General features: G+C 43.9%; 1 protein-coding gene and 1 long non-coding RNA gene across 10 annotated transcripts; one reads left to right on the top strand and one right to left on the bottom strand.

Moving 5' to 3' along the window:
• Positions 1-857: 857 nt before the first annotated feature.
• LOC26532498 (uncharacterized) lies at positions 858-2,974 on the bottom strand. Of its 5 annotated transcripts, none has more exons than XR_004470677.1 (6): positions 2,788-2,974; positions 2,608-2,717; positions 2,283-2,546; positions 1,809-2,231; positions 1,367-1,701; positions 858-1,299 (listed from the first exon to the last, which is right to left on the bottom strand). It is a non-coding gene; the product is annotated as an uncharacterized lncRNA (long non-coding RNA). The 5 variants fall into 5 exon arrangements; XR_004470676.1 differs by having other exon boundaries at positions 861-1,303; positions 1,809-2,219; XR_004470674.1 differs by having other exon boundaries at positions 861-1,303; positions 2,283-2,533; positions 2,788-2,972.
• A 1,942-nt stretch (positions 2,975-4,916) lies between these two features.
• LOC6900503 (uncharacterized) lies at positions 4,917-16,008 on the top strand. Of its 5 annotated transcripts, none has more exons than XM_033384136.1 (4): positions 4,917-5,031; positions 6,722-6,909; positions 10,099-10,307; positions 15,773-16,008. In XM_033384136.1, the coding sequence occupies exons 2-4, from the start codon at positions 6,723-6,725 to the stop codon at positions 15,974-15,976; spliced, it is 600 nt and encodes a 199-aa protein (XP_033240027.1). In that variant the 5' UTR covers positions 4,917-5,031; position 6,722; the 3' UTR covers positions 15,977-16,008. The 5 variants fall into 5 exon arrangements, with proteins under 5 accessions (XP_033240027.1, XP_033240025.1, XP_033240026.1 ...); XM_033384134.1 differs by having other exon boundaries at positions 4,918-5,031; positions 6,717-6,909; XM_033384135.1 differs by lacking the exon at positions 4,917-5,031 and adding an exon at positions 5,038-5,145 and having other exon boundaries at positions 6,717-6,909.
• The last annotated feature ends 3,723 nt before the right edge of the window (positions 16,009-19,731 follow it).

Here is a 19,731-nt window from a genome sequence, read left to right as displayed (position 1 = left end):
AAGAACCGCCTTTCATTGGATAGTTTACAAAAAATGGTTTAAGAAAAAATGGTTGAAACATTAAAATTTGTCTACACACTTGCAACACATGATCTACATATTTATGTAAAAACGAACACTTGTTGCTCTTCAACCGGTGGTATGTGCATCTGTATACCCTATTTCCAATAATTAATATCAAAATTCTGTTTTCAAGATGCTTTGAAACGTTATCACGTTTTGTGGTTATTACAGATTGATACTTTTGGACCTACTGATGCATATTAATTCTTTTCTGTATATATAATCCCGATATCTAGAAATACTGGAGATAAGCGCCAAAGAGCGATTGTTAGGGAATGGGAATGAGTGACAAGGATATGAATGCAATCCAATGGAATAAATGGTGCAGGCAACACGATATGAGACCGCGGAAATGAAAAAAAAAATACCTGCTTATGGAAGTTAATATACCCTATGATTTTTCATTGATTCAAATTTAATCGATTGGTGAAACATACCATTATATACCGATATACCATAAATACACCTCCTTTTTTGTCATCAAAATATACCGAAAAGTATATAATATACAGTAATTGGTCACCTTATTAGGGATGATGTACATCTATATATGTTTGCTTCTATTTGTAGAAAATTGTACCTGAGAGTTTTATTTAATGGGATGCCTCAGCTGGGATCCCATCCGGATGTTTCCGGTCGTTGAGTTGTCCGTACCTATAAGGCATGTACCATGGCCTCCAAGCGCGGCTGCTTCAGGCGTGTTACGACAGGTGTCGCTGAGTGCAGGTTTTCGCCGTCAGGTGTCTCCATTTCCTGTGTAGTTGCCATGTAGCAGAATTATTGCAATGTCAAAATCGTTTTATTTGAAATTTATTTTCCAAGGAGAGACGCCCGACATCAAAATGATACAGCTCTACAAGGGTACCCGGGTCGAGTAAAAATATAGACAATTTCGAACAATACAATAGGCATCACCGTATTGACGGACTTTCCAGCAAAAGAGGAAAATCAAGATTTGGTCTTCATGCAGCTAACGGAGGGACAATTCCAACGTGACAAAGGCCAAATCGTTTATCCGTATCTGTATCCCTATCCGGTTCTGTGTGCGGTGTCGTAGCTGTCATCCTGGGGCAGGCATCATGCTAAACGGAAACCGCACGGCAGCTGCTGCTGCTGCTCCCTCAGTAGTGAATGGCTATAGCTTCGGATCCGTTGTGCCCGAATAAACGGTCATGCGGATGCTGTCATTAACGAAATTTGACTCGAATGCATTGACATTCCCATTCGAATCGGCTTCTATCTGTGGCAGTTGGTTGCATATATAATTTTCAATGTTTATCGCTGCTTCATAATAAAAACTCACCGAATCTGAATGCAGTGTTCTTCGATGCCACGGCAAAGTGAACCGTTGTAAAGATGTCGTAGCGCAGACCCTCATTTGGAGAGAGAGCTTTAACGAATATGACTTTGAAATCGCCTTTGCCGGATAAATGCCTGAGAAGAAAGACCGCGTTAGTCCTATCACCATGTTGGAGGCCATCCAGTTGCGAATCGATTACGGGAGGAGATTCGCAATAGTTATGAGAGTAAGGAAAACGGAAAGATCCTTAATTCCCAAGTGCGAGCCAACATACACATTGCACACACACATATATAGTGCTATTCGGAACCATATACACATATTTCCCCATATATAAGCTGGAAGCAAAAGAAGGTATGATCTCATGTTAGTGCCGTGCACGTGGTAGCATACCCAATGTTGCAGGGAAGTTGCCCTAAGCTGCCTATTGAAGATGAAGTCTTACCTTATATTAATGAATCATTGTGAATTGAAATGAATCTTCGAAATCATAAAAACGGTCGGTCGCGTATCCGCGCCAGGATCAAGGGACAATGCAGGAACTCGAAGTCATTGTCATGGTAGGGTGGGTACAGAAGAGAGGGACAATCAACATCTAGGTCCCCTCCAAATAGAACGAGTTCAGTAGGGCTTTTCATTTCTCGTGTCGGCGCCATCAGAATTTCAGTGTACTTTGTCTTGCATAATCACTTAGTTTTCCATAAAGTGCACTATATAATTGTAGTGGAGTACGATAGTACAATTAGGTGAGGAAGAACGCCGACTATCCGGCGAGCTAGACCTGAGCATACGACCAAACCTATTTGTGCGCCGTCCTTTGAGTTCAGTCACAGTCATCTGTTGATATCGAGGGCCTCTGGGTGGAGGTCTGGGTGGAGATACAATCTACAAACGGCACAGCACTTCCTGGAGCACTTACCTTTGGTGGCGGCCGCGTTTCTCTGTTCCGTGCAGATATTTCCCTTTCCATAGAGTTTTTCCTACTCTTATAATTATTGCCGATCTTCTCCCATTCATAATCGATTCACCACCGTGCCTCTAGCATGTGATGGGAACAACGAGGTCCATCTTCTGAGGCATTGGTCCGGCGAAAGCGATATCAGAGGCATAATCGTTGAAGCTCCCGCTCCATCTGAGGGTCTGCTCTATGACATCGTTACAAAAGTCCTTCTTGACCTTGGTACTTTAATGGATTATTGGAGAGTAATATTCGCAAATCTTTTGGATAATCCAAAGATACTCACAGTTCGATCCATGGAGAACTGCCTCTGATGCTTCGGGCTCTTCTCGAAGGTAAACGATTGCACGGCGTTTAAAAAACTAGGCTTAAACAACTATTTCAACCAACTGGCGGCTAAGCAAGGGATGTGGTTGTCAGTTCAGGAGAGCTATGAAGAATCCTCCACAGAGGATCGTCTACTTACATAGAGTCGTTCGCTCCTGAGAATAGCACAAATGATTCTTTCGAATGCAGGTCGGGTATAACAAAATAAATTTAGATTTTATTGATGAAAACGGAAAGAAAATTTTCATCGATATTAACTGAGAATTTTCTTGTGAACTTTGTGTGAACTAACTTTTTTGAATAGAGACATAAGAATCCTGGCTTGCTTGTCTCTATAAAATACAGGGAGACTAACTGAGAATTTTCTTGTGAACTTTGTGTGAACTAACATTTTTGAATAGAGACATTAGAATCCTGGCTTGCTTGTCTCTATAAAATACAGGGAGACAGGCCGAAATTAATTCGATTCAAAATCGAAATTAATTTCAAAAATGAGGATTCATTTTTTCCAATCTTTACGAGTAATCAAACCGAAGTAAATCTCGGAATATTGAATTACGAAACTTTTGCCTCTCAATTGCTCGCAATTCTCGAAATCTAAGTGCTGTCTATATGATTCCTATCAGTCATCTGAATTAGTATAAAATCTCATCAAGGCAGATAAAATTTGATATTGCCATTAGCAGTGGAAATGAAACTTGGAAAATATCGTTGGGTTTTTGTGGCATTTAAATTGCATCTGCAAATACATTCAAATAGCCCGGCTGTCGCCGTCTCTGTCCCTCTGCCGGAGGGCCGCCTGCCACTGTGTGGGTGCGTGTGGGAGCGTCTGTTTCCTTTTCCGCTAACATTTTGTGTCTGGTTTCCGGCATTTTGTGTGCGCCATTTAAAATTGTTTTCCCCGATACGAATCTCTGCTTTGCCCCTCCCTGCCCTTTCTCTATCTGTGAGTGGCGAAAATTTTTCGTTTTCCCAGACACTTGAGTCAGGAATTGGAAGCAAATTGGCGGCCTCGGGCCTCGGGGCCACCCCGCAAATTTAAGGGCCAGGCCGACAAGGAAATAAGGCAATGAGAACCAGAAGAACAAGAAGGAGGAGGAGGAGGAGAAGTACAAGAAGTGGAAATTGCAAGGTAAAATGTGTGCAAGAGATGGAAATCTCTTCGAACTGTTTCCCCACTCTCTTGCTCCTTTCTTTGGCCACTTTTGCATGTTTTCTTGCCCACTTCTGTGTTTCCCGCCCCTCACACCACACCACCCCACCACCCCACGCACTTTCGTGCTTCCTTCCTTCTTTCAGCATTTGTTCCATTTCCATTGCCATTTACTTTCATAAATATTTGTGCGTTTTGTGTACGTAATTCATTCATCAAACTGTCAAATGAATGTCATAACTAATAGAGCGGTCTATGTTCACCCACCCATCCACCCAACCACGCCCCTCCCCCATGAAAGGACTCACCCAAAGGACTGTCGAAAAAACGCTCAATTATTGAAATGAATTGGAGCGGGGCTTGGGCTTGTTGGGTGGTTTTTTTGGGTGCCGGGGGGTGGCATCTAGTTTATTTGATTGTATGGCGAAATTACTCCTTTTGAGGCAGTTTCAATATGAAATTAATTTTATTGAGCCTCTCTATGGGTGATTTCAAATGCTTTGCAATGAAAAAGAAACGATACAGATTGGTTAGAAATTGTTTTCATTTTAATTTTCATTCCCCAATGAACCAATTAAGCCACCATTTATTTCCCTTTTCCCGCCATTCAGTAAACTCATCAAATGCATAATTTTAGTCGAAACCAAGTTTAAATTTTCAATGTAGCAACATGTCCTACCGCTAAACCAATTATCAAAAGTTATATTTTCGTTTCCATTTCAATCAGAAATCCACCACCAGCCACTCCCCCGTCCACGCCATTTAATTAGCCGAGTGCTTTCTGTCCATTTAACGCATATTAATTTTCAACTACTTTATCTCTCCGACTCCGACACCGACTCCCTCTTCCGTTCCCTTCCCTTTGCGCTGGCCTGCGGCACAGTCAATATATAGTACTCGTATTATCATCGTTTCGGCCCGCTTCGTTATCATTTGATATTGTTCCAGCACGGACCCCCCCATCGCAATCACCAGCCCCCCACCCCCCACCGCCACTTGACATTAAATGGTAATGTTCGGGCATTGATTTCTCAAAAATTTCAATCACAGTTCATTGTTTTTTCCTCCTTCTTTTTGTCGACTGGTTTCTCTTTGTGTCTTCTTCAGTCTTAGTTCCTCTTCTTTCAGTCTTTTCCTCATGTATTGGCTATTTTGTGTGTGGCAGTGCGTTCAGTCGAGCGTTTGCATTTTTCGGGAGCAGTAACAATTAAAACTAACGACCGATTGGAGGTACATGCCATACCAGTTCCGATCCTGTGTGTGTGTGGGTGTAATAAAAAGATAACCAGCTGTGAAATTTAATTTTATGAGCAAACAGCAAGAGTGAAAGAGCAACGAGAGGGGGTGAGTGGGTGAGCCGGGGCAGGCGTGAGACTGTTAAGTACTTTCTAAACGAGGTACTCACATTTCTGGTGTATTTGTATTTGTATGCATATCACATACACACGCAGGCTGCAGGCGAGGCCAGGCAGATGCTGCCTCGTTTAGCCAGTACTTGACTCAGCGCACGGAGCAGAAAGCAGAATGCAATGCAAAAATATTAATGATACTCTCCCAGCAGCAACAACAACAACAACTCAGAACAGTTATTAAGCAAAGAGAGTGGTGGGTGAGAGAAAGAGATAGAGCGTCCGTCAGGCTTAAATCAACAGTAAAGGCTGCAAAAACGAAAGAGAAAGAGAAGGAGAAGGAGCAATGATGCAATGAGAAAAACAGCAAATTTTAATGACAGTAAAAGGTAGAAGAAAAAGCACAAGAATTATCTGCAATTAATTGCTTGGATAGGGGGTGGAGGGGAAATCGAATTTATTCGATGATAGTTTTAAAGAGTCCACATCCAAAATTCCATCAATATGTACGTACGTATGCGGTGTTAATTGATGCTCTTGCTCTGAGCCATCAGAAATTCCCTCACATTCTTGATGTCTTGAAGAGTTAAACGCCTGCCGCACAGTTGGCATCCCTTAGCCGGGGGCGCCTCATAAATCTTCGCCATTCAAATTGCTCCATTGATGGCAGGCCACAATGGCGGCGCTGCTGATGTCCTGATGGCTGGGATTTGTCCATTGTGCGGCTGTCTAATGTTGGGTGTCGGCTGTCGGCCGAGCGGGAAAAATAGAATTCATCGGCGAAGAGTTGAACCCACTGGAGCGTTAATAAGCTCCACAAAGACAGGAACAACGAGATACTTGCAACAACAGCGCAGCGTGAAGAGTGGCAGGCAATCTATGCTGCCTGTCAGAACACAGTGCGGGGGCAGATATGGAGGCAGGCTGGGCATAGGGCTTTACTCTACCACAGTGTGTCCTTAGCCAATGGGGGTCATTTCATGGGGTCATTTGAAATGTCGAAAAGAATTTAAACTCTTGAATTTGGAAAACATTTCAAACTGTTCTGAATGAGGGTATTAAACCTGTAGTAAGCGGCAGTAAAAACAAGATTAGCATCAATCAATTAACATTCAATCGGCTTTAAGACTTTATTCATTTGAATTTCAACGAAATGAAATCATTAATGTCTCGCTAATTTGTTTATATTTCCGCCGCCTAACCAGTTATGAACGAACTCTTAAGTGTTCCTGAAAAGGTAACTGATTCCGAGTAAATTAGCCCTTGAAAGAGTATCTAAAGATCTTTTGGAGCCCCTTAAAAGCGTTTTTGTTTCTGCCAGCCCATCTTTGGGCTGTCTATCAAATAAATTGACGGAATGAAAGCCAACCGAAGGCCAACAGCCGTGAATCTGCCTTCTTGTTTCTTCTACTATGCCAGACAATTGCATCGACCCCCGGCGCCGGATTACAATGACCGGGCCGGGCCCGGGGCCGGGGCCCAAGAAGCTCCTTCATTGTATTAATAACTTAATAACTTAAAGCCGTCTCGGCTAAGAGTACATTTTTTCATACTCCTTCGTTCTAGGGTAGAATGGCAGACAACAGGCATAGCTCGCGGCCGAGGCGGCAGCTGCATCTCTTAATAGCCATTTCATTGCTGGCTTCCTTGCCACGGGGAGGCGCAACAGGAGACATGCCGCGGTGGCTGTTGCCCCAGGAGCAGCCAGTTCTGGGACTAATGCCAGGCCAGGAAGTTTTGGCTGCTGTGCCCGCATCAGGTAAGCATCCTCTACAGCCTCTCAGACTCCATTCCACTCCACTCCTGATGCTCCAATTATCACGCATACGCACTGTGGTCTCCAGTGGCAGGTCAGGTGGCGCGGCGAGGTGAGGATGTCGGTGCGGTTGGAATGTCAACGCATTCTTAATTGGTATTTCGGTCCCCAGCCACATTTAGTTGTGCCAGTTCTCAATCTGAGCGCTCTTTTTTTTCTGTTCCATTCTATTCCGCTGAGAGCCCCAAAATAACTCAAGTGTCACTCGCGCTTGCTCATGCTCGCGGACGAGAACGAGAGAAGTGAAAAGCGCGGAAGGAGAACAGCTCGACACTAAGCTGATTGCGGGGAAGAGGTTCAGGGTTCACTGTGGGAGCAGGCAGGCAGTGAAGTGCAGCAGCAGCAACAGCAGCAACAGCAGCGTAGGCACTCAACCGAGCGAGCATGAATGCTGGCAAACAGTAGACACTGCTTGGGAGCAATACCCCACAAGATCCGAGGATGTGGGGAGAAAAATATGAACACCTTTTGTGTCTATTCAGGAATCTCGCCGGTGGCTGCACTCCTGTTTCGGATCTACTATATTTTACTACATTGTTTCTTATGGTCGGTGAAGACTGTAGTTTTATTGCTGGTCGCGCGTTTTGTGTGACACTATTATCCGACTTCTTCTTCTAGTTTCTTATTTCTGCTTGTTTTTCCGTTGTTGCTGCTGTTTCTGTTGCTTCCGCTTGCTGCCGCTGACAAGGGCCGCTGCCTGTTCCAGTTCCCATACTCCCCCTCCTCCATCTCCGGTACATCTTGGGCCGCCGTGCAACCATTTCCGTTTCAGCAAGGCGCTGCAAGGGGCACCATTTTGATGTCACTCGTGTCATTTGTCACGCGTTGTCGCTGCTGCTTGTTGTTGTTATTGCTGTTGCTGTTGTCGTTGTCGTTGTTTGTTTGCTTGCCGATGCGTGCCCTATGTTGCACCATTGCTGTTGTTGCTGCAGCTGCTGCCGCTGCTGCTGCTGCCACGTTTTGCGTTGTCAACACACACCAACACACACTTGGCGAATGTTGTTGCTTTCTTTCGCGGCAAGTTTATTCTTGGCATCATTAAGCCTTGACGACAACAACACTTAACACATATTGTTGCCACATTGTCTGTCTCCTGTCTCCTCTCTCCTCTCTCCTTTGTCCTGCCTTCTCCTCCCCCCTTGACACCAGTCGCCACTACGACCTCTTCCCCTAGAGGACAATCGAGGATAAGTAGTGCCAAATGCCGGGGAAAGCCATTAAAATGCAAATTTCTAGTGGTCACGTGATGAGGCTGGGCAAACACAATCCCCTCTCTTCCCCTGCCCACAGCTGCAATTCAACTTGGCCCACATAAAGAGACAGAGCGACATCAGATAGAAAAAAAGCAACAGAGAAAAAACGAACAAAAAATATAGATATAGACTATCTTTGGGGTCGGTATCTTTGTATACCCTTGCTGATCGATTGCTTCTATGGTAATGATAGATTTCTATCCCTATTTTGCTCTCTTCTATTATCAGCCTCTCTCACAATCTTGGGCAAGAGACAGGCTTACGCCGGGGTTATACTCTGCTCCCACTTCTTCTTTGTGTTACCAAGATCTGATCTAGATTGTAGTACCCCCTGCTAGGGTACAATACTCGTAAACAACCAGCGACGACGACGACAAGCGACTGACACTAACTCAACAACAGCAGCAGCAGGGCACTGCATCATCGGCGACTTTCGTTTTTATAACAAAGTTCCTCTCACTTTGTTTGGGGCTTTTCCGCTTTCGTTTTCTCATTTTCCGCTTTCCATTTGGCCGTCTGACATTTTGGGTCAGCTGTGGCATTAATTTTGCGCTCAGTTTTTTTCTTTCTTGTTTCTCTGTGTGTGTGTTTTTTGTTGTTGTTGTTTTTTGTTATTCCGGAAACTTTCAACTTTAAAATGTGTGATTTATTGCCGAGAGATGCAGCGGAAACTTTTTGCGGTGCGTTAAACATGGCGTATGATTAACGTCAACGCGGCGTATGCGTTACGCGCTCCTCTGACGTCCAAAGCGGTGGACGCTGATGGCTGATGGCTGATGGGAGGGGCTGCTCTGCAGACCAGCAGCTCTTAGCGACAGCTCAAAGCCGGAAAAGCGAAAAGGAAGAGGAAAACTTCGCTGCAAAGCAAAATCTGAACTGCAGTTGGAAATGAGTTTCAAGTGACAGGAGCCATAAATCGCACATAAGTTAATTAAATAAGTTCGCTGGCAAAAAGCCTTGTGCAGATGAAAGAAGAAAATGATTTTCAAATCAATTTGATGTACTGGAAAAGCTGAAAATAAGTTATAGATTGAGTTGATTGATTGACGGTGTGAAAAAAATGATTATAATTTTGAGTAATTTTCTCCGGAGAGCAGTCCTTCCTATTGCAAAAGCAATCCCTTGGGTAATCCCTTTCGGAAAATTACACTATTTCAGTCCCCATTCAACTGCGGAAATTAGAAAGCCATTCGCTTTGCCTAATGGCATTTGCCTGACTGCAAAAAAACAACAAAAAACCCTTCTCAGACCCTTTGGGGGTTTGTCAATCAACAGTACTTGCCTTTTTTCCTGATTGCCAAGCAATTTGATTTCATCTGATGATTGGACCGAGAGAATGTTCTTCTAAATGTTCGATTGATTGCCAGCTGCTTGCCTGCCAGTGTGATTCGAGTTCCTTTCGAGCCTTTTGTGTGTGTGTCTGTCCATCAAAAGATGTCTAATGACTGCGATTCCAGGCGCTTATCAAAGATTCATGTGCGCATTTGCCAATCACCTGCAGAGCGGATCAAATTTCCTTTCGTTTTTGTTTTTTACTTCGTTGCCCACCCACTTTCCTTTGGCTTACCCACCGATCCCCCCCCGTTTCGACTCTCTGCTTGTTTTCTGTGGGAATTGCACTCTTAACTGACAGTAAGTAGCTGTTGAACTCAAACAAAATGCTCGGCGCACAGTCTGAGAACAAAACAAGGTCTGAACGAGGCTTCAGATAGTCGGGTACTTTGGGATTGGTTTCGACTGAGACTGAGACGGGGACGGGGACGAGGACTGGGTCTGGGACTGGATGCTAGGGATTGGAGTGTTTTAAAATTAAATTTCTTGCTCAGCCAGACACTTGAAAACCGGCCAGTATTACTACCGCACTTTCTTCTGATTGCAGGACGCGTCAGTTTTTTGCTTTACCAATTAGCCTTGGCCATAAATTCAGCCGCGGGCCTGGAACCCCAGACGTTACAGGAAGTGGAAGTGGCTGTGGAGGAGGAGCACCAAGAGGATGTGTATCAGGAGTGGAACACGGTCACGGATCCCCACTGGCTGGCCGCAATGGCAAATGAGTATCAGGTAAAGAGCTTCCCGTTCCCGAAATCGGTAAGCCAGATAACTCCTGCCAACATAAATCACGCTCCTCCTCCTCCTCCTGCTCCTGCTCCTGCTCCTGTTGTTGCTGCTGCTGCTTAACTTCTGGATTCTTATTCTGCTTCTACTACAACCATTTTTATTTTTTAACTTTGCCCCGGATATCTGTCAGAGCCTGTCTGGCATAGAGGGGAGTGGAGAGTCGAGTCGAGTCGAGTCGAGGCGAGTCATGGAGGCGTCTCTTTCCGGGCACGTGACCTCTTCGTGGTCACGCTTCAGTGCCACAGGATTTCATTTACAGCCAAGAGGCACGCCACGTCTCTGTCGCAAGATTGAAAACAATCAGGCAGTCGCTGAAGATTTATCAGTGCCTGAAAAAGCCATCGAACACGGGTCTGATAACCGATTAGGCCTCGAGTCTTGGTTCATCATTCAAATTTTTGTGTGTTTATCCAAAATAATGGATATGCCAGACTATTACAATTCAATTTGTGGTGCCAAATAAATCATTGATTGTAAGGTACATATATGGTATCTATTTCTAAGGCCTTCCGATTATATAGGCTCTGTGGCCACTTTATGTATCGAATGCATTACTTTCTGGGGAGATTTTATTACGCAAATCTTCATTTAGTTGCCTTTTGCCATAAATCGATGATCATCCAGGGCCAAGATATGACACTTTTCACAATGCAAAACCAATCTAGGGGCCGGAACAATTCTCTTTTGTGATTTCGCCTTATCGGCTGCCTAGAAAGTTTCTAATTATCGCCCGCATAAATACATAGATTCCGTATCGTCTATCGTCTCAGGCCAGGCACCGTCCTGGGTGTCCCACTTTATTTCCAAAAAATATTTTAGGTTTAGGTTTTCTTCTTTTTTGGAAAAATTTAAATAGTATCCGTTTGTGTCGCCCCAAAGGGGGAATTGTTCTTGAGATTCGATGGCTGCTCCTCCACCTCTGGTCTCTGCCTTTTTATGCATTGCATTTTGCAATGTTGCTGGTTCTGGGTGCTGCTGCTGCTGCTGCTGCTTCTGCTTGTGGCTTGTCCTGCTTAGAGACATCTGCTTTCAATTTTGTAGATTGTCTCTCGCACAAAAAAATGCAAATTTTATGCAAAACAAACGACACAGATAGATAGGGGGGACTGGTACATAGGGAGTGGTACAGGGGAGTGCGCGTCTGACCGTCTGCTTTTTGGTTCTTAGTCGAAAGCGCTTTTCCTGGTCCTTGTTAAGCATTCAAATATGTATTTCATATTGACAAGGGACAACCTTCTGGCAGTGATACAGTATCTTATTCTTAAACTTGTTCTAACGTTTGTACAACGTATACTCCTTTTGAGAATTTTTTACTGATGTTAATTCAGGACTTCCAAATTTGATACAACGGCTCATCTAAAAAGAAATCATTCTCCTATGCCCCTCAAAAGCTTTGAGGATTCAAGTATTTCTTTATCCTTAAAACCAAAGTCTTCAAGCTTTAAGTTCAATATTTTGACAAATCCAAGAGAGCTGCCGTGGGATTTCGTTGGCTCGGCTTTTCGAGCAGTGGAAAACCGCTGTTCATTAGGCAGTTGCCATCGTGCACCATCTCAACCGAGGCTCACGCTTTCCTTTCCCAAACCATACCATCCATCCCACTGCATTCACCGCACTCTGAAGCTCTGAGCTCCGCTGGCAGGAGAAAAGCTGGGAGAAAAATGTCCACTTGGGATTACTTTGCTTAATTCAACTGCAAATGAAAATTGTTTGTTCTGTAAATTCAATCTCTTGGTGTCTTGTTGACGTTGTCATTACGCCGATGTCTGCGCCTGCTGTACGAGGGACCCAGCACCACCTCTTCCTTCTGCCACAGGTCCTTCTGCGTCTGCCCCCCTCGACCATTTCCAGGGAGTTCATCAAAGCGTAATCTGCACAAAATGGCGTCACTTCCTTAGCCTCCATAGCTAAGGAATAGCAGCGCAGCCGGGAAAAAAACAACAACTTTAAGGCTAACTATGACGGAGGCGAAGGACCCTCTAAGCCTGCCCTCCATCGTCCACACCGCCTGCACCCACACCCGCGCTTTTCTATCCTAATGGAGTCATAATTCTTCGGCTCGTTAGCAGCAAATACTCGCACTCGTACATGCAACGTAAATATGCTTGTGCCGAAAAGTATGCCAGGCATTTCTTTCGTCCTTTTCACATTTTTTGGGCCATACCCTGGAGGCCCCGTCCTGTACTGTGCCTTGGCTGAGCGCTGGCTTTGTGACAGCGAGCGGGTTAACATAGTGAAAGTTAATTGATTCTGGAGTGTGTGGAAAGGCGGGATGGGATGAGGATTCGGTTTAGCCTGAGTTATGAGTAAAGCTGGGGGCTTGGAATTGGGCGCAGAAGAAGCTGTCCAAAATCATATTATTTTGTATCATATTTATAAGTAATTTGCTTGGTTTTATTTAGTTTGAAAAGATTCTGAATGTTTGGCGTAGAGAATAAAAGAAACACCCTTATTTAGATTTACTTTTCTTTAAATATAAAAATATCAATTTGCTTCTAAATGTTCTACAAAAAGCAAATTAAAACTTGAACATTACTATAGCACGAGAATGCATGATTTTTACATTTTGTGGAAACCAAAAAGGTTAACATCGTCGGTATTGAGAATAGCGTTTTTTGTAAAGATAAAAGAGATATATATATTTTTTTACAGCACACTTTGGTACACAGCCATTCTTTCTCAAAGTTTCTTCGGTTTATGCTTCATCCTCTGATATTTTTTCGTTCTCCTTCAAGTTATCCTTTTCGCTTCAATTCCTTCAATTCGTTTGCTACAGGGTATTCGCAGGTCTACTAATATTCGCCGTTTATTGTACATTGTCATAGTATTCTCCCCTTCAAGCATCTGTCTCTGCATTGGTGGGTTTTTGCTTTTCTGGGTGTGTGTGTGTGTGTGCTGAAGCTCGTGTTAAACCTTTTGCCTCTTGGGTATCCGGGTGGGCGTGATACGGCTCGCCCTAGTCAAGGACGCCTTGCCACTGGCATTGGCCGATCCAGGCTGACAAGTTGCTTAATTGAAAAGTGTTTTGTTTGGCATGGGCCTTGGGGCAGGGCCAGCGGGAGCAGATTGCCGGAGGGGGGAGCAGGGGCAGAGGAGCGGGATTTTTCAGATGCGTCTTTATGCGACCTTCAGGTCGCCTCTCCTCGTTGCTGATTTGGCAACTTTTACGTTCAATAATTTGCTGCTTATTTATGCACGTGCTTTAAACACGGACAAACAACAACAACAGCAACAAAGGACTTCCGCTCTTTCATATTCTTCTTCTTCTTCTTCGCCTCTCCACCATCTTCCTTCTGTGCTTTAGCTTCCGTGATTACGCATAAGAAGCTTTGGGAGAGAGAGAGAGGGAGAGCCGAAAAAGTGCCTCTGGCTGCCGCATATTTATCACTTTTTCTACTTTTTATTGCTTCCTCTTTCGCATATCACGTTCTCCTCGTGTCGCCTCCCTCCTACTTTCATCCTACTGTTTCATAAATAATTATGTTATTTTAGACTCGGTTTTATAATTTACCTTTAGCGGGTATAACGACTTTTATCAGATGCTTGCAACACCGAGAAAAAAACCTTTTTGAAACTAAAATTTTATTAAAAATGGATGGTTAAAATTCCATCAACATCCGATAACTATATCTTAAAGAGTGAAGGATCTGCAAGGGTATCTAACCCTTCGGTTCTGCCTTCTTCTTGTTTTTTTCTCAGTCGCGTTGACTTGAGATAAATTGTGGCAATAATTATCGCACATTTTTCACAGCGACATTTTTCAACGACTCTCAGCATTTCGATGACAGTTTTCATAATTAAGTCGACACGGCACTTAATGATGCTGCCACGCCCTCAGGGGCCCTCCTGGCCACCCCCACACATGAGCAGCAGCGATGTGTTTTTCTGTGTACTTTTTTATGTATTTTTAATTACCTTTGATGTTGATTTGCAATATACAAATATAAGCAATGAAAGTAGAGAAATAGGACAGATGGGACTTCATAGGAAAAGATTCTCGACCTACCTGCATGAGAGATGAGCGTTGAAGGCAGTCATTGTGAGGCAGTAGAGTTTTCCAGAGCCATGGTACTTCTACTATTATTGTTATTATTATCCCCAGAGTAATCTCAAAGAATTCACGGTTCTTTCAATTAGGTTCTGCCACAGTTCCTGAACAACGTTGACTGAAGCCTGCAGTCTGCAAAATTAACCAAATCAAAAGCAATACTCAACGTTGTCTGGCTCTTGCCTGAAGGACTCTCTATCCTTCAGTCTCCGCTTGTCTGTGTGTCTGTGTCTCTGTGTCTCTGTCTGGGTCTTTTGTGCTTGTCCCTCTCAAGAACAAGTGTTTGTCTGTCTAATTGGTAAATTTAATTAGCCATCTACTGGCAGCCCGGTAGCCTTGTTACCTGGTTACCTGGTCACCCGGTCACCGTGGCCACGAATGTTTGTGTTTATTTTCCACACTGCAGTGTGAAATTCCATTTTCTGTTCAAATTTAATAAGCAAGTTTCCAGGGGAAAACATATTTTGGCTAGGTAAATTTATAGACTGCCTCATCGGAGCGAGTGCTACTTCCCCTTTCCGTTGCCACCATGCCACTGATTTTGGTTGTGTTTTGGCAAAAGGAAACTTTAGTTTACCTTCCGCCTTAGCTCTGACGTTAACGGAAATGCAACACTCTCAGTCCGTGGACAGGGCCATGGTCCTCCCCCGGGCAGTCAACTCAGGCCATACAGCGAGGGAAGATTGAGAAGTTTGAGTAGCTAAGATCCAACATTTTACCCGCTTCTCTATTGTTTCCTGCGGAAAATAGTTTTCGTTTGAGCTTTTTCAAAGTTGAACTTCGCTATGATTGTCAAGAAATACCCGAATACCCTTGGAGACTCGCAGGTATACTATAAACAGATATTCCCAAAGGAACCCTCTTGCATCTACAAATTTATAGCATGGCTAAACTGCTTTGCCGTTGTTTACTGCAGTTTTCAATTAAGCTGCCAATGTCCGCCCTACCCCCCCGTCGCTCCGCCCTTCCATGTCCACTCTGTCGGCACCTGTCGCCTTGTTGGCAGCTTCCCTTTTTAATTAGTTGACAAACTTGCACATTTTTATCGCCGCTTGTTCATTTTACTCGTAGCAATGCTAACCCGCTCGCTTTCCCCTTTTCTCTGACCCTTTCCCTCTGCTCTGGTTCTCTTATTAATTCCATTTTGCACTTGTAATTGCCAGTATATATCGCTTCGCATCGCTCATACGCAGCGTTGCACCGGAAATTAATTTCCGTGCGCTTTAAAATTAAGAAAGAGAGGGGGATCGGGATGTGAGGTTTCCTTGACAATGTCATGGCCAGAAGAGAGAAGAAGGGGCGCTAGAAGGGGGCTATAACTTGCACAGATATACATGGTATACATATGTACGTATCTCATAATAATCCTACCCCTTTGTGATTGCAGAATGTGCCGGTATACGAGACTTTTCCAGGGGACCTGCAGCACTGGCTGACGGATAGCTACGGCCTGAGTGCCACGGATGTGTACCGCAGCTGGAACATGGCCCAGGCCAGGGGCGGAACGGGAAGTCCCACCCAAGTGATCTGCTCCGCCGATGGACAGTGCTATCAAGTGAGCCAAATCGTCACCGCCTGCTGTCCTTTTTGAGTTGAGCTCTTAATAAATGCGTTGAAAAACAATCGAAAGGAAATCATAAATTTCTGGGACACACACAAACAAACGACACGGCCATCGATTGCCAGGCAGTTCCGGCATTGTCCGCAATGAGACCATTAAAAGCCGTTGCTCTTGCGGCGGACCACGATGTCCGGCCGTCCAACTGTTGTTGGCCAGATGTGTGTGGGGGCTATAATCGAAAGCGGATGCTGCCAACTGCATTTACGCTTGGTGCTTTATACTCTATTCTGTCTGCTGGCCAACTAAACGGCTTGTGATTTTGATTTTCACTAGAATTGTCCAGGTTTCCATATTTAGTTTGAGCTTAAAATTCGGAATATTTAAATCTGAAGCAGCTTTCAGAACGATGTTAAATATTCATGGACTTTTGGATCATTTAGGTGCACATACATATATTTTACAGCAGGGCATTGCAGAGTCGTCCCTTTTTTGAAGCAATTTTACTGCATTGCCGCTTTGAGCTCTTTATGCGTGTCTGCAATCAACGACAACGAATGTTCCCTTCTACCAAATGCGTGCCAAAGCAACAAAAAAGTGAAACAGCAGCAGGAATATACATACCCTGATGCAAAAGCAACAGCAACAGCAACAACGGCAGTGGCAACGCGAACGAAAATCAACATGCAACAGCGAAAGAAGCAGAATACAACAGCAGCAACAAATGTCAGTTATTTTCCTGTTGCTTTTGCCTTTATCCCCCTGCATACCCTCGTCGAGGGTTGTATAATTTAGCCTGGAGCTTGCCAAAAAACAAAACAATATATAATATAATCAAAAACATACAGTGAAATCCACCTTAGGAAGATATCCATCTATGTGGGAGCTTATTTTGGGTTTTTTTATAGTGTCTCATCGGCTCACTCCACCCATGGCAGTCTGGCATATACATACATAGGTAGGGTATCTAGTGCTTCGGTACCCCACAGCTGACTTTTCTTCCTTGTTATGGCTTGGAACTTTTTTGCATTCTCTTTTCGATTTGTGAGGCTGAGAGTGTGTTTTTTCGCCGCCATCGTCGCGCAATTGTTTCGCTGGTAAACAATGTGATTTTCAGCGTGAAATTTCATTCAATCGGTACGGGCCGAGCACAGGCCACCGCTCGCACTCGCACTCGCACTGGCACTGGCACTCGGACTCTGATGGCCCCCATTCTGCCATCCATTGGTGGGCAATTTGTGTGCCAGAAAGTGTGCGGCCCCAAAAAAATATGTCGAGGGGTTTCCGGTTTTTTTTTTTGTAATACTCTTTTTATTATACGTTTTTTATTGAATTTTGAGTGAGTAAAATGTTTTTTATATTGTATGAAGTTTTTCCCGTGGTTTTTTTCCCGCGAAATTGCTTTTAATTGATCAAATTGTTTAAATATACGGCATTCATACATGCAAATGTGTGTTTTGGAGTGTTTTTCCTGTTGCCTGCAGTTTTTGGCATTTGTTTAAATTGCAATTTATTTAGTTTTTGCTGTCTTTTCTTTTGGGGAGTATTATTGATTCGTTTTATTCCATTTTATTTTATTATATAGCTTGTAATTAATACATAAACGTACTAGGTAATTGGTGTTAGTCAAATGCTTTGTGTTAATTGGTTTTCGCTGGTTTTTTAGTTTGATCTTTTTTCGAATTGCATTAAAAATGTTCCAGACATTCTTGGGCTGCACTGAGTTATAACTGTTTGGGTCTGATAAAGCGATTGAATTGTAAGGACATATTCAATAAAAAACGTAATTAAAACCGAAGGCGTTGAAAAAAATACAAAAAATTTACAGCTTCACAGAGTGTAAGCCGAGAGCTCATTTTTCAGTTAATCAAAAAAATATGCGAAAATATATGGGAAAAATAAACTCTCAAATTGCTGCAGAGATTACGGAAAAAAATCCCAGAATAATTATTATTAAAAGTAAAAATATATGTGTATGTATATATTAATGTATACTGGGGGGGGTCAGTGAGAGGAGCAGCTCCAAAGGGGAGCTCTGTTTGTACTCTATTTCAATTTAATTAAAGAGCTGCGCCGAACCAAATGAAAAGTGACAATCGAAAATGTTCACACAAAATGGCAACGATTTTCCGGCATTTATTCGCAGTTGCTCCCCTTCTCTCGCTTTCCATATTTAAAGTTAACAAGAGATTTTGCCACCATTGCCATCTCCATTATGGCAATCTGTGTGAGTGCCAGGCCTCCCATATGTACATATGTACATATATAGATGCTGAAGTGTATAGGTAATGCATGTAAACGATATTGCTTCACTCAACTGTCAGAGGGCATTAAATAATATTTTCGCCCTCAGCTGAATAGAGCAGCTATGTGGCGATATAGGGGCATGCCATCGCGGCCTGTGACATTTCTGACTGCAGCCTAACGGGGATTCAAAAAAAAAAAAAAAAAAAACCGCACCGTGGCAGCTCCACAGAAGGAGAGACAGACAGACAGACATAGATGTCATGTGCAGGCTTATGTAACAAGAGGCGTATTTAATTTTTTAAGCAAGCAAAAATTCCGGCAGTGGCCGCATGAGAGGCATTGAAAATGTGCACAAAATGGTAGCCTACTTTTTGGGGATCTGCCTGTGATTGCAGATTGCATAATGCAGCCTAGACCTCGTTAAATTGAAGAGTTGAAAGGATGGAGTGCAAGTGGAGCACACCTAAGGGTGAGACGACACCTTGGGGCTTTTCTCAGCCACATAATAGATGGGTATTTTCTGCTTCTGATGGTCGGAGCATCTTTAATCTTTGCTTCTGAATCCACTTAGTCTGGCTAATCGGCACTTCCTGCTTCTGTTTTGATTAATATTCCTCGCACTTTGCCTTATCCAACAAAATTGCGAATGGAGTTCTATCAAGCTTGATTCCCATTTGCCATTTGATAGTTTTATAAATTTGTACGAAATACATTACCGAAAGCACTTAAATACGAAATTTGAGAAGTTTGCTGGCTTCCTCCCATCCCCATTCCCCATTCAGCACCCCCGTGTGTCTCCTTTTCGTTGGGCGTCCGAACAATGGCAATGTCAGGAGTCAGGCAATGTCCCTTTGGGGGGCATTTCACCTGGCGACGACAGGAACGTGTCCAAAATGCGGGCTCCAATAATTTGAGGTGAGTTTATTATGCAGATAAACAAAATGGCCGCCCCGCTAGGACTGACTCAGCATTAAGTTTTGTCCAACACACAGACACACATACACACAGACACAGACACACACATGGGTGGGTCTAAGAGCCTTTGGGCCATGGTCAACAATTGCCGGCAATCATCTAGGCAGTTGCCTTATTACAACAACAATAGAGAGCGAGAGCGAGAGGGCAGGGCATGAATGGGCTCGGAAAAGACGTGGGGTAAACTTTGCCATAACGGGAGTTATCTGACTGTAAATACATAATCTGCTGCTGGCTGTCCCAGTGCCTCGAACCCGTCGACGTTGCAGCTTTTGGCCCCGATCCGGCCTGCTTCTGGTTCCCAAAAGATTTCAGCCGCCTCGTGCACCTTGAATACGGATTTGCTTTTATTGCCACAGCTTCCTGTTGCCGTTGCCGTTGCCGTTGCCGTAGCCTCTTGTGTCTACTCTACTCGTCTCTGCCCTTTTCGGGTTTTTTTTTTGCTACTGTGGGTTCCGCATTAAGGGTTAAGCAGGTGCTTTATAAACCAAGTTGGGGAAGTAGAGGATACCCCCCAGACGGTAAATAAGGACAAATGCCGTGTAATGGGCAACCTGTGCGTGGCC

This window comes from Drosophila pseudoobscura, chromosome X (genome assembly GCF_009870125.1).
Source record: "Drosophila pseudoobscura strain MV-25-SWS-2005 chromosome X, UCI_Dpse_MV25, whole genome shotgun sequence".
Taxonomy (NCBI): Eukaryota; Metazoa; Arthropoda; class Insecta; order Diptera; family Drosophilidae; genus Drosophila; species Drosophila pseudoobscura.
Note: the sequence above shows the minus strand (reverse complement) of the source record. Positions and strands in the feature narration are given on the sequence as shown.

What these genes read in the sequence shown, in the direction of transcription:
- LOC6900503 (XM_033384132.1), top strand. Translation starts at nt 6,358, where the DNA reads ATGAACGAACTCTTAAGTGTTCCTGAAAAG. An exon ending in TCTTAAGTGTTCCTGAAAAG is followed by an intron (nt 6,388 to 6,716) that starts GTAACTGATTCC and finishes CCTTCGTTCTAG; the next exon opens with GGTAGAATGGCAGACAACAG. An exon ending in GGCTGCTGTGCCCGCATCAG is followed by an intron (nt 6,910 to 10,098) that starts GTAAGCATCCTC and finishes TTCTGATTGCAG; the next exon opens with GACGCGTCAGTTTTTTGCTT.